Source organism: Schistocerca americana, chromosome 4, assembly GCF_021461395.2.
Source record: "Schistocerca americana isolate TAMUIC-IGC-003095 chromosome 4, iqSchAmer2.1, whole genome shotgun sequence".
NCBI lineage: Eukaryota > Metazoa > Arthropoda > Insecta > Orthoptera > Acrididae > Schistocerca > Schistocerca americana.
The window spans coordinates 228443504-228458214 of record NC_060122.1 but is presented as its reverse complement, the minus strand read 5'-3'; the positions used below and the strand labels follow the sequence as shown (position 1 = coordinate 228458214).

The 14711-nt window shown below is 42.6% G+C and overlaps 1 protein-coding gene across 1 annotated transcript in view; it reads left to right on the top strand.

Moving 5' to 3' along the window:
• The window catches only part of LOC124613367 (prostasin-like), a 159292-nt gene extending 149171 nt beyond the window's left edge, over nucleotides 1-10121 (top strand). Inside the window, exons 6-7 of the mRNA XM_047142067.1 lie at nucleotides 910-967; nucleotides 9210-10121. Coding sequence (XP_046998023.1) covers nucleotides 910-967; nucleotides 9210-9334 — 183 coding nt within the window. The 3' untranslated portion in view covers nucleotides 9335-10121. The remainder of the gene's footprint in view (nucleotides 1-909; nucleotides 968-9209) is intronic.
• Nucleotides 10122-14711: the final 4590 nt, after the last annotated feature.

The following is a 14711-nucleotide window of genomic DNA, read 5'->3' as shown; positions in this document are numbered from 1 at the left end:
CAGTGGAATTAGAATGTAAGTCTTCAATAGCGCTTTGTATTGACAATATTGTCTTTCGTAGCATTCTATACTTATAAAGAAAGGAAATCATAGACGGTTCCAATAATTAAGAAGTGATGAAACTCACATGATGAAATATGTCTGGACTGTTCAAGAGCTGCCAAAGAAGAAACTGAAACCTTCACGGTTAGATCCATTCCAAAATTCCAGGAAAAAATTATTTTCCGTAATTTATGTTTCAGATTTTCTCCTCAAAGCTAGAGAAAGATTTACGGGTGCTTGGAGCTCATTGAAGTGCCAGAAAGAAATGATATCTAAGTCTCTGCATATGAGATTTGAAGAGGAGAAAACACCTTTGGTCCGCAGCTCGTGGTCGTGCGGTAGCGTTCTCGCTTCCCGCGCCCGGGTTCACGCGTTCGATTCCCGGCGGGGCCAGGGATTTTCTCTGCCTCGTGATGACTGGGTGTTGTGTGATGTCCTTAGGTTAGTTAGGTTTATGTAGTTCTAAGGTCTAGGGGACTGATGACCATAGATGTTAAGTCCCATAGTGCTCAGAGCCAAAACACCTTTGTAATAATTGTAAACAATAGCAACTCGGGACGAAACTGGTATATTCTAGTACTTTAGCATTCTAATTAGCTTACTCTTAATTATCTGTGTGACACTATAATGCTACTTATCAGAAGAACCTTTGATTTAATACGGATGTTCAATCTTTAGTTAGTTAGTGGCCACGCGGATAAACCGCAGGTTCAGGTCGTAGGATTTAATGACGATCGCTTTGCTTTCATAAATTATTATTCTCATTATAAAGTGTGTTCCAGCAGCAATCTATAACTGTTTTAACAGAGACTTACTTCCTCTCAGTAGCTATTAAGCCTAATACTCCATGTTGCTGTTACTTTACAGGGAGACGCTGGGGGGCCGCTTCTGTTTCGCACCTTGCAAGGAGTCTACCAACAGATTGGTAAGTGTACTGCACTGCGGCACTACATTCCCTGCGGCTGCGGAAGTAAGATTACGGAATTGACGCTTATTTTGGCGAGGAATATTTAGACGAAAATGCGAACATTGCAGCTAGAAGGAAATTTCCGTGTGCGTCCAGTTGTGACTACTTAGGTTTATCTTATCCATATACAAGATGACTTGCGTACCACGAATCGTCAGACAAAAATACGCGTAGTAACAGAATGTGACACACGGAAAAGAGATTGAGTGTGCGTTCCTAAACATCTATGAGCATCGAATTTTGATTGAAAGCATTCCTTTGAAAAGATTATGCCGAAGCAATACCTATTTCCTGAGGTTACAAAGTTGTTTTCAAAATCAATCTTTCACTCTGTCTTTTAGAAGCTTTAGTCTAGGAGGAATTGAGAAGAACTAGTGTGTAACCTTGAAAGTAATGGCAGAATTAAATCAGCGAGGGCGTGTAGTGAGTTGCGCCTAAATAATCCAATTAGCAAAAGCATTGACCCCAAAAGACAACTGTGTGATTGGAGTCCCAACCCAGAATATGAGGTCTGTTGGGAAATTTGAAGCTTTGCTTCATACAATAGTAAGCAAAAGATAAAGCGTCTTTCTAAATTTGAATAGCTAAAAACGATATTTGCAAGGACAGTTTTCGATATATGCTCACTACGGAAAACATTACACAAATGAATAGTGCCTCGGCTATTGTGTCTCTCGTAAAAGCAAGACGTCTCAGCTCGACAGATAACACTTATTACAACTGAGAATATATTCAAAGCACTACTGCGATGCAGACGCAAGAACAAAAAAGGAAACAAGCTTGTCAAAAACCATTTACGTCTCACGCAACTGTAAGTTAATAATTAATAATACAACCAGTTTCAGTCAGATTACAGACCATAGTCATGTATACAGAGTTAACAAATCAATCGTAAGTCATTAGCGATTACAGACCATCTTCATGTATGCAGAGCTAACATTTCAATCGCAACTCATTAGCTTATACAAAAGTCATCATATGAATTACATTCCTGCGATGGACTAATTGTGTTATTAAGAAAATGCGTTAAAATTCAACTCTGTAAATATGTGTACCACTTAATCGTTTGTAATCTGACTGAAACTGATTGTGTTAGTAAAATTGTTGAAGTACAACTGTGTGGAGTGTGACACCATAACTTCCGACCAGTGACTCAAAGCTGTAGATCATCGCGACTTTAGGATAATGTGATTAAACACCAAAAATAGGTAGTGCTCTTCTATGGGACGACAATACTCATTTTGCAAAGTGTGAAGTGCCTGCACGTTCCACCGTCTCCATGATAAACGACATCCTTACGAGGCATCACCATTGCCAGAGGTATTGCTCACTGAGCATGTTTAAGACATGATGAGATGGCGTCTGGTTCGGTGTCCATCTCTGGCTACATCTTTGGCAACAACAGCCGGAAGTAGCCAGGAACATAACTTCGGAAATGTCTTCCAATATTTATTATCATTTCTGTCCGTGATTGCCTGGCTGATTTTAGGAACAGGCTATACAAACTTACTTGTATCGGAGCTGTTGTAAGTTTCTGGCACTGTGACACGGACAGTTATCCTGCTGGAATATGCCATCTCCTTTAGGGAGCACATCAAGCATGAAGGGATGCAGGTGGTCAGCAATGACCTTCACGTAATCCACAGCCGTCATGGTGTCTTCGATTATTCCACATGTCCCACGGAAGCCTAGGTAAAAAATAGCAAATAGGCCTTCATCAGCCTGCGTCCGTGACGTGTTGCATGTTACAGGCAGCAGTTCAGGTGGATGCTGCAGTGTTCACACATGAACCGTCGACACACTGTAACAAGAAACGCGATTCGCCCGACCAGACGGCTTGATTGCATTGATCCAAGATCCTGTCTCGATGATCCTCCGCCTACAGCAATCATAGTTGATGATATCGCTGGTTCAACACGGGAATACGTAAGGGTTGTCTGCTGTGGAGCCCCATGTTCACCATACGGCTTGAACGGTGTGCTCCAAAGCATATGTGCCCACAACAGCATTGTAATCTGTCATTAGATCTGCCACAGGTCAGCTGATTATACTGCTTTACAGAGTGGGTAAGTCAAGTCTCTGACATTCATGTTCTGTGATGAGTCGAGCACGTCCAATACCTTGTCGCCTACTCGCAGTTCCATTTTCGTTCAACCAGACCACGACAGTAGCACGCGAACAGTCGACAACATTCGCCGCTTCTGAGACGCTCGTTCGCAGGCACCAGGCGACAACAATCCATCATTTGTCAAAGTTCCTTATGCTAGTGGATTTCCCCGTTTGCAGCCTGTGTCATCACTAGAATGATAAAGTGCATCTCTGCACTGTTCATACAGTGTCTTTACCACGTCATGTCGCTGATACGAACCAGGTGGCATTAAGTCTCGCAGTTGGCAGTGGTGATAATGTTCTGGCTCATCAGTATATGCTGTATATAACGTGAATTCAGTTATGTGGATCAATTACTCATTGATAACTTTTTCTCACTTCCCATTAGTATATATAAATATTTTAGCTAAGGCAAATACGCTGTAACTCGGCAAGATTTTGTCACCATTTATTTAACATTCTCGCTGAAAATATTTATATTACTTCACTGTTTATGGTGCACAGTCGGATTGTTAATCATTTCATCGGATGATACTTACTAGCACGACTTATTAACAGTTTCTGTAGTACTGCATACATAGGAGTTAATTAGGGCTGAGTACTGACAGAAGAAGTGGGCCATGCGTCTTCAGAAGCCGCTATCAGCTATGGAGAGATTGGGAAGAGACTTGCTGTGTTCTGCAGGGGTGAACATATTCTGCCCTGAGAGAGAGAGAGCAGAGTATGGCAGCAACGGTTTTTGATGCTGGGCGAGAAGAACCCCCATAGTACAGACAGAGTGGGTGAGAGGTTGCTCTCAGGTGGGATGGAAAAAATTCAGAATAGCATGCCTGTGGAAAGAACATCAGTGGCGGAAGAAGGCCAGATTATATGTTTTTAGTGTGAAGGAATGTGTAGGATCACAAACGATGGTTACAAACTGACCTCCGGGCACTCTTGCGGATACTATTCGAACTATGCGTGTACGCTGCGAGACGTGTGACGTGTTACATTGTGCTTCTGGTATAAGCCATCCTGCCGAGGAAAATAAATTAGATGTATGGGTGGACATGGCCAACAAAGATAGATGCATACTTGTGTTGATCCATTGTGCTTTTCAGAATAAGGAGATCACCCAGATAAATAAATGCAAATGTCGTGTGACTAGGGCCACTTCGGCGACTTGCGCGTCGATGGGGATGAAATGATGATGATGAGGACAACACAGCACCCAGTCAATGAGAGGAGAAAATCTCCAACCAAGCCGGGAATCGAACCCGGGCACTTGGGATTGACATTCTGTCGAGCTGACCATTCAGCTACCAGGGGCAGACATCACCCAGATGATGCCACGAGAAAATTCCCCAGATCATAACGCTCCTTCCTACAGCCTTGATCCTTCCGACGAATGTTGCAAGACCGTATACGCCAAAGGCCATCTGTCCGGTGGAGCATAAAATGTCATTTATCTGAAAAGCCAAATTGTCGCCCACTCCAACGAACCATACGCAACAACGTTCGCTGAACGGTCGTTGAGGAGACACTCTTGGTAGCCCCTTGGTTCGTCTGGGCGGTCAGTTGCTCAACATTTGCACGTCTGTTCGTACGTCTACATCTCCGCAACCGTCATTCACTCCTGTCATTTATGGCCCATGGCCAGTCATATGCAGCAAGGGAAATCAGACAACATTGAGAGTAAAGACATTTCGACCGTCAAAATTTTGTTAGTGAACTGTCGAAGTAGTCGTAATAAATTTATCAAATTTACTGCCCTCTTGGAGTGTTCCCACGCTCAAATTATTCTTGGGACCGAGAGCTGGCTGAAACCTGAAGTGGAAAGCTCTGGGATATTTAGCGAGTCGTGGAAAGTATATCGCGAGGACAGATTAGGGACCGTAAGGGGTAAGTGTTCATTGAAGTTGACAAAAACGTTGCCTCTATTGAGGTCGAAGTTGAGTGTGGCAATGAAGTTATTTGGTCGTGTATAACACGTGTACGTGAAACCAAGTTGATTGCTGGATGTTTTTACCGGACACTCGATTCCTCTGTGACAGTTCTAGAGTCATTTAAAGAAAGTCTACAATCAGCAGCGCGTAAACACCAAGATCATGCATTGTTCAAATATGTGAGAAATCTTATGGGACTTAACTGCTAAGGTCATCAGTCCCTAAGCTTACACACTACTTAACCTAAATCATCCTAAGGACAAATACACACACCCATGCCCGAGGGAGGACTCGAACCTCCGCCAGTATCAGCCACACAGTCCATGACTGCAGCGCCTTAGACCGCTCGGCTAATCCGGCGCGGCCATCATGCATTGCTAGCCTACCGAACGTAGACTGGGATGTCTGTGGATTCATGAGGTCATCAGTCCCCTAGAACTTAGAACTACTTAAACCTAACTACCCTAAGGACATCACACACATCCATGCCTCAGGCAGGATTCGAACCTGCGACCGTAGCGGTCGCGCGGTTCCAGACTGGAGCGCTTAGAACCGCTCGGCCGCATCGGCCGGCTGATCACGTTTTCTGAAAACTGTCTTGAGCAGCCAGCTCGGCAGCCCACACGTAATGTAAATATGGATTAGCGATCATGAGTCACTATGGCAACTATGATTACGAAAGTTAATAAATCAGTCAAGAAGACTAGAAGACTGGTTCTTTACATTGGGTAGATAAGTAATTGTTAGTATCTCACTTAGACAGTGAATTGACATCACTTAGTTCCAGTAAGATGGACACAGAGGAATTATAGGCAAAGTTTAATCAGATTATAAACCATAATCTGGAGAGTTATTTGCCTAATAAGTGAATAAAAGGTGGAAAAGATCCACACTGGTTCAATAATGAAATTCGAAGATTCTGAGAAAGCGGAGGCTGTTGCACTCTCGGTTAGAAACAGAACCCACAAATGACAACAAGTAAAGATTAACAGAGATTCATGCGTTTGTGAAAAGACATATGCGGGAAGCGTACAATAACTACCACCGTTACACTTTAGCAAAAGACCTGGCAGAGAATTCGAGAAAATTCTGGTTCTATGTTAGATCGCTAAGCGGATCTAGGACTTCCATTTAGTCCCTTGTTGACCAGTTTGGTGAAGATAGCGAAACTAAAGCCGAAGTTTTAAATTTCACACAGGATAATCGTAAAAACATACCGCCGTTTGACCATCGGACAGTCTCCCGTATGAACGACATAGTAAGATGCATTCCTGGTGTGGAGAAACAACTGAAAGATTTGAAAGCAAATAAATCACCAGGTGCGGATGGAATCCCAGTTCGATTTTGGACCGTTACCTAGGCCGCATTTATCGTGAATCTCTCGCCCAGCACAAAGTCCCAAGCATCAGAAAAAAGGCGCAGGTGACTCCAGTATATAAGAAGGAAAAAAGAACGGACCCGCAAAATTACAGACCAATATCCCTAACTTCGGTTTTCTGCAGAATCCTTGATTGAGAAGCTAACGTCTACGAATAAACATGGTTTTAGGAAACATCGCTCATGGGAAACGCAGCTTGCCCTTATGTCACATGATATGCAGTGAACTATGGATGAAGAGCAACAAGCAGATACCGTTTTTTTCTAGATTTACGAAAGGCGTTTGGCACGGGGCTCCATTGCAGGCTGTTAACGAAGGTACAAGCATATGGAATAAGTTTACACGTATGCGAATGGCTCGAAGACTTCGTAAGTAACATAACCCAGTATGTTTTCCGCGAAGGCGGGTGTCATCAGAGACAAGGGTATCCTCAGGAGTGCTCCACCTTTGTTCTCGACATACATAAACGATTTGGCGGACAGGTTGGGCACCAATATGTGATTATTTGGTGATGATGCTGTGGTGTACGGTAAGGGATCGAAGTTGAGTGATTGTAGGAAGACACAAGACGATTTAGACAAAATTTCTAGTTGGTGTGATGAATGATAGCTAGCTCTTAACGTGGAAAAATGTAAGATAATGCGGATGGGTAGAAAAAAAAACCTTTAACGTTCCGATACCGCATTACTAGTGTGCTATGTGTCACAGTCAAGTCGTTTAAATATATAGGCATAACATTGCAAAGCGATATGAAATGGAACGAGCATGTGATAACTGTGGTAGATAAGACAAATGGTCGAATTCGGTTTATAGGTAGAATTTTAGGAAAGAATGTTTCACTTGTGTAAGAGACCGCATGTTGGACGCTGGTGCGACCTATTCTTGAGTATGGTTCGAGTGGCTGGGATCCGTACCAGGTGGGATTGAAGGAAGACATGGAAGTAATTCAGAGGCGGGCTTCTAGATTTGTTACTGGTCGGTTCGAACAACAAGTGTTACTGACATGATTCGGGAACTCAAATGGGAACCCCTGTAAGGAAGGCGACGTTCTTTTTGAGAAACGCTAGTGAGAAAATTTAGAAAACGGGCATTTGAAGCTGACTACCAAACGGTTCTGCTGCCGCCAACATACACTGCGCGTAGGATCACAAAGATAAGATACGAGAAATTAGGGCTCATCCGGAGGCTTGCAGAGTACCTGTGCAGATGTAGATGTAGAAGCAGATGAAACCGAGCACACACTCAGCAACAAAGTCGGGGAGCACGAGTTGTGGGGCAAGTTTCAGGGCTGTTACGCGACATTTGCCATACTTAAGTCGCAGGTCTCAGTTTTCCCATCGAAACGGGGAATATGAGACAGTGTTGTATGACGTATTGAAGTCTGTACGTTTTCCTAGTCAGTTTCCACTTCAGAAAGCCGCCAGTGCCCTATAGAACGAATATTAAGATTTTATCGCCATGCAGTCCATAAATTACATGAAGGACATGACAGAGGCAGTTCTAAGTAGAGATGAATTTGCAGTTTACGGAGAGCATATTGCGAATAACTTAAGAAACAATGGAAGAGAGCAGATAGGAAATTTCATTGGCCCAGTGAGTAATTGATGACGTTCTTCTGAAATGAGAAAAGGGATTTTGTGGAAGGATAGCGAATTCGGATGTGCAGAATACCACACAATCTCCAATCCATTCCTTGCAGTCAACATCCGTTACCACATATAGAAATCAAACAATTTCTTCTGGCTCCTGCTTTCTTTGTACATGACAACTCTGTCAAGCTCTCGTTCAAAATTCAATGACCACTCATAACCAAAGTGTACACATCGCAACATTGTGAAACGCTCGTCCAAAATTCAGAGACCACCCATAACCAAAGCGTACAATTACTGTTAGTCAAATTTAAGTAAGAAACGTAAATGTAGGTGGTAAAGATGTACTCATTAAAAAATCACTACTAAAATAAAATGTAGCGTCAAAAATATTATTTCTTATGTATACAAAGCATATTAGCGAAGTAATTATTTTTTCATAGGTGTCTGGGATGTAACATGGGACGTTGTTTTATAGACAAATTTAAGTAATAAACATAAATGTAGATGATAAAGTTTTACTAACTAACAAAATAAAATAAAGCGAAAAATGGTATTGTTTCTTACCTATACAAAGCAAATCAGCGAAGTAATTACTTTTTTGTAGGTCCCTGGGATGTAACATAAGGTTGTTGTTTTGAAATTATAATTATACACATCACGCAGGTGAAAGATTCAGAATTGGCAAGAAACCGGAGTGTGACAGCTAGCCTGACCGAGGCTGGAATGGTTACCTAAATACAGCGGAAACTTTCGAAATCTTTTCAGAAACACTCTGGATCTGGGTTTCGGAATCGGAAGCCACATTCTTAAAAAGTGCTTGAAACGCATACCATCTAGTGTTCGAGAAGATTCATAATAAGAGTAACGTACCGCGAAAATAGATTTCTTCCCAGTAAAGTTTACGCTTATTTGTTTTTCTTTTCTAATAATATTAAATTAATTAAGCACAAATTAGGGACTGAGAGCAATTTCTTGGGACATTGCGCTCTACTAACTGCAGTGTAACTGACTCCGACGGTGTGGACGGGGGACTTTGTATAGCGACTGTCACGATACGATGTATCGGAAATGTCGGCATACAATGTCGAGCGACTTTGCTGCTAGGGGTGTACATGCCTTACACGACTCATCGGACTGTGTATTTGTTGTAGCTCATTGCTTTCTGTAAGTAAAATCTGTGTCACATGTTGTTCCAGGTGTCCTGGCGTCGGCTAACGAGTGTGGTGAGAACATCAACGGGCCATCTTTGTATACCCGTGTGGCGCCGTATCTGCGATGGATATTTGCCAACACGAGGGACGCTTGTCTCTGCTCCGCTTAGTCCACTTAGCTGTGACACCGCGCAGAACTGGAATGGTGTTACGGCTTCGATAGACATCTGCAAATTTTTGACTCGTAGCAAGTGGGTCTGATGGTGCACACGGAGGCACGGTTTTGCGTCTGATACCCGGAGACTGCACAAGTTGCCAAAGATACTTAGGTTAACATTACGAAATGGTGTGTTGATCACACTGCGTTAAGGATAAATTTATAACTGAAAGTCGAGTCGTCAGTGCAGTTCCTTATGCTTACGAGTGTGTAGTCGTTCAAAGTATTTAAATTCTGCTTTCCTTCAGCGATGTGCAACTGTAGCTGTTGTGGAGAGAGACTGGTTTGCAGAATGTACAGGTAGTTCATTAAGGAACAGCGTTTTTATGCAATTTTTATATGATTAAGAAACTCAAGCATGCTGCAACTGAAACCTCATTATAGTCAATTCACAAGAAAAAAAAAACAATTAAACCTCTTATGAAACCGTGTAGCAAATCTGTATAAAACGCCCAAGGCTGAGAATGTTAGTAAGGACCATATCTGACTAGAAAATTAACGAAGAAAGCGAAATACACACTGAGCCTGGAAACTATTGCTTAAAATTTGAGACAATGTTTGGTGCACAATAATGAACACCAGGTGTTCTTAAGGTAAGTAGCGGAGGTGAGCACCGGTTTGGTCTCGTTTACAAGGACAGCTCACTAACTCGTCGTATGGAAACCCGAAAATTAAAAAGGATCTGTCCAGCAGCAAAAACAAACAAGAATTGTAGCCATTTTTCAAAGTGATTCCTAATAAAGAACGAATAGTGCACTAACGCTGTGTATTGCAAAGACTTCTTTTTTCCCTAGTGTTTATCCCACCTATAGTGAATTCATCATTAGAATAAACCTGATGTCGACATAACATCGTCTATTCTTCCACGTTTGTTGGAATCTCGTTGGATCTCGTTGGATTTCGTTTCACGTGGAGCGGAAGCCAAGCTGTCTCGAGTACAGTCAAGTATGATAAAAAGAACACACACTATACTGTGCATATCGACTAATCGATAATTCGGGAAAACAGTTTTACCGGCGCATTAAACATGGACAGCACTGGCCAGCCAGCTGGTCCAACTAACCTGTAGTGATGGGAACAGTTTCAGTCCGCTTCACACTGCATGAATGGACGAGTAAACTAAACCCGTCTTGTGGCACGCTAAGCGCCGAAGTGCTACTCCTGCATTTCGCGATTGGCTGGTGGGCTGGAACTTAAAGTGATGGATTGGCCTTGGATTTCATGTGCGAGGTAATCCTCACGGCATTGCGGGGTAGTTACTCGCGCAACAGGTCCGGCCAACGCGTGGTGGTGTTGGTGACCTAAACCGCTAACAAACCGATGAATTTAAGACGTAAAAAGAGTCGAGCAGAGAAGCAATATAGCGTCGAATGACATTTAACTTTAAAGGAGAATGAAAATATATTCGACAAAACACCAATAATACCGCATACTTTTTAACGGACCAGACGGAAAGCATAACATGCTCTCGTTCTTAGCTAACATACCACTGTAATTAAAAAGAAGAGTGTGAAAATTCCTAATGTAAACACAAGGTAATTTTTCTGAGCGAGTAATGTTTGATGCAAAAGCATATTCAGGGATTTTACCGTACAGCTAAATATTGAAGCCACTGATTGTATTACAGTCAGTCGTCTGGTAATCTCTAAGGTGGCCTACTGTTCTGTATCCCGCCAGTGTTCGGCAGTGATGTGTGACAGAGCTTCGTGTATTAGTTTCAGGACATCTGGCAGATAAAAGTCTTGATATTTCTCGCGACAAGTCCCTTAACTTGGCTCCGGATCAGCTCTGTGGTGTTCGTATTGCAATGGTAAGGTGGCAATTGTAAAAGTGTAGCATTTGTATGGTATGTTCATTTCTGTGAAAATTATTATCTTTCGTGTTTCTACGGCCACTTTGGAGACTGTGGGACTGAATCTGAGGTATAAAACAATGGGCATGACCCAAATAAAGAGTATTTGATTTTTGTCGCAAAAAATTAATTTATGTTTTATTAATTTAAGTGACCTTTATTAATAATCTTTTATGAATTATCGATGATCAAGGATTTATATTTGCAATGTAAAACTGCAATTTTGCGTAAAATATGTAATTACAAACAAAAAGACGTGTATTTTTCGTAAAAAAATGACAATTAGATAAGTGTTAATTAGCAAAAGTTTGATGAATTTTACATTTAAAAGGTGTAGGTATTTCAAATTGAACGAAAAAAGAAAGACGTAAGCAAGACTAGAACGACCGCTCCATGGACTGGACGGGAATACCATTCTACAACGCTACCGATTTTTTTTCCAGCTGTGTATCCTGTTTTCAAAGAACGCCTTAACGGTATTAAATGCAGTTCGGAATACTTCAATGGAGATTATTTCTGTAAACTTGTGGAAAACGTCAAGAGCAACCTGTTTTCCGCCACTTTTTAACGGTGTTTCAAGCGCGTGTTTCACTACGGAGCAGGAAGCAACGTCAGCCATGTTTTTACTGCGTATCAACAGCGTGTTAATCAGAGCACAACAGTACAGAGATTGCAACTGTACACGATTTTTGAGATAAAAACTGCATAGTTAAAGCGAATTAAGAAAAACGTTGCTGGCTGTTAATGAATTAGAATATTTTAAAGTTTGATTTACCGTAACTTTGTAAGAAGTTATCTAATACATAAGTAGGACCTACTTCCAAGAGCGTGACAACGCCAGTGTACATGTGATACGGCTGGTGACCAGTCATCGCGTTAGTGTTTGTTTACATAAGGATCAGGATGAAAGTATAGCAATGGGTCTGCTTCTTCAGGATTTTGGCAAATTTTATTGTTATTACTAACTTTGTGGCCGGATGCCCTTCCTGACGTCACAGCCATAAAGGTAAACTTAGCGACGGAAATAGTGTTCTCCATTAATTTATGAATTGTGTAAACCTTGTTCTGTGTGGCTGTCTGTATCTTATTCTCTGAGGTGGAATTTGGGGAGGAGACCAGTATTTGCCTAGACCAGCGTGGGAAACCGCCTAAAAACCACGCTCAGAGTGGCCTGTGTACCATCCCACCGAGCGGTATAAGGCGCTGCAGTCATGGACTGTGCGGCTGGTCCCGGCGGAGGTTCGAGTCCTCCCTCGGGCATGGGTGTGTGTGTGTGTTTGTCCTTAGGATAATTTAGGTTAAGTAGTGTGTAAGCTTAGGGACTGATGACCTTAGCAGTTAAGTCTCATAAGATTTCACACACATTTTTGTACCATCCAAGGTAATTAATCCGCCGCGCGGATTGAACCCAAGTCTGGATCACCTTCTCGTTTTGCAAGCAAGTGCGCTACGCTATACGCTATACGAGCAGATCTCAAAAGGACTCTGTAGCCTTTGTTAGATACATCATAAATGGTCCCCATACTTGCTAAGCATGCACCTGTGTCCAAACGGCAGTCTTTCTACAAACCACTCTTCCTAAAGACCTTTTCCTGGCAAAACGATCTACGAAAGGTTAGCGAAATTCAAATAGTGGGAACATTGGTTCGTCTTTAACAGGCTGACTGCAGTAGGGGTTCACGCTTGACGCTATGTGTCCTCAGATGATCACAGGCTCCGCTTTATTTAATAGTATGTGGTGCAGTACTGTGCGTTAATTGTTATTTCTTAACATATATTTTCAGGAAATCGGGTAAAATATCTAGTTCAACGCTTAGAACTTAGTTTTCTGCAACTTCACACACCATCGAAAAATATATTGTACTAAACAGAGACGAGCATGTGACCGCTGGTGGCTTCGCGGCATTAAAAGTGGTAATACTCCGTCCACGTTGGTGCGATATTAGGTTCAGTTTCAAGTACTCTGTTTGTGGCTGCACATACGCAGAAATACTACTTGCCACGGAAAGATGGTGAAGAGGCAGAATCTGCAGTGGCAGCTCCGCAACAGATACTCACATCTACACATGGAGTAATTGATGGCTGAATCCTGCTGTTTGACTCATTTTTACGGGCGAGGACACATCAATACAGAATGTGTTGAGCGATCGATTTTGTATTTGTCATAGTGATTATGGTTCGACGGGATTACTAACATAAGTTGGGCACCCCTTACAATACAGCAAAATGTTAAAATGCACGGGATCACTTCCAATGAAAAAAAGAAACTTTCCTTTCAAAAGCGGACAATTTTTAAGTCAGTTACGGTAACGGTATACTTCATTTTTATGAGAGAAGTTCTATAATGCATTTTTATTGTGTTGGTTTATTCTTAGTGCTTGCTTCATCACAACAGAAATTTTCCCAAATGATGGTGGTCTCCACAGGCTCATTACAAGAATACACTCTAAGACAAAAAAAGGCGTACTACCAAGGAGTTATCCGAATGGGACGGAGATCGATAATGTGATATTAACGTACAGACAAATAAATGTTGACAATTTCAGAAAAAATTGGATGATTTATTCAAGAGAAAGAGCTTTACAAATTGAGCAGATCAGTAACATTTTGGTCCACCTCCGGGCCTTACGCAAGCAGTTATTCGGCTTGGCATTGACTGATAGTATTGTTCGATGCCCCCGTGAGGGATATAGTGCCAAATTTTGGCTCAAATTCCTAAGATTGTTGGATATCCCTACCCATAATGCTCCAAACATTCTCAATCGGCGAGTGATTTGGCGACTTTTCTGGCCAAAGTAGGCTTCGGCAAGCACGAAAATAAGCAACAGAAACACTCGCCGTGTGCGAGCGGGCATTATCTTGCAGAAAGGAATCCCAGGTTGGCTTCCCATGGAGGGCAACGAAATGGGGCGCAGAATTCCGTCGACGTACCGCTGTGCTGTAGGAATGCCGCGGATGACAACCAAAGGGATCCTGCTTCGTAATGAAACGGCAGCCCCGATCATCACTCCTCATTATCGGGCTGTATGTCAGGGGACACCCAGGTTGGTATCCCACCGGTTCGGGGCGTCTCTAGACGCGTCTTCGTTGGACATAGGGGCTCAATTCGATGCAGGACTCGTCACAAAAACAATTCCAATCCAGTCAATGAGAATACATGCCGAATGTGCCCGACACCACATCAAACGGGTGTGTTGATGTACAGAGGCCAATTGCAGTCGGCGCAAGGGGCTCCCTGTGCCGTGAACTCAGTCCCATTTCTGTGAGACGCCTATTAATTGTCCTTATGATCACTGAAGCACTAGTTGCATGCAGGGTCGATCATACTGATGAATCCGGGGCTGAGTACCTCCCTGACGATCCCTCGCTCCCCACGTTCTGTCGTCTCTCTAGGTCGACCACTTCCTTCTTGACGCTGTGTTTAGCCCTGGTTCACCCATTCCTGCTAACATTGCCGAATGGTAGCATCAGTCCTCTT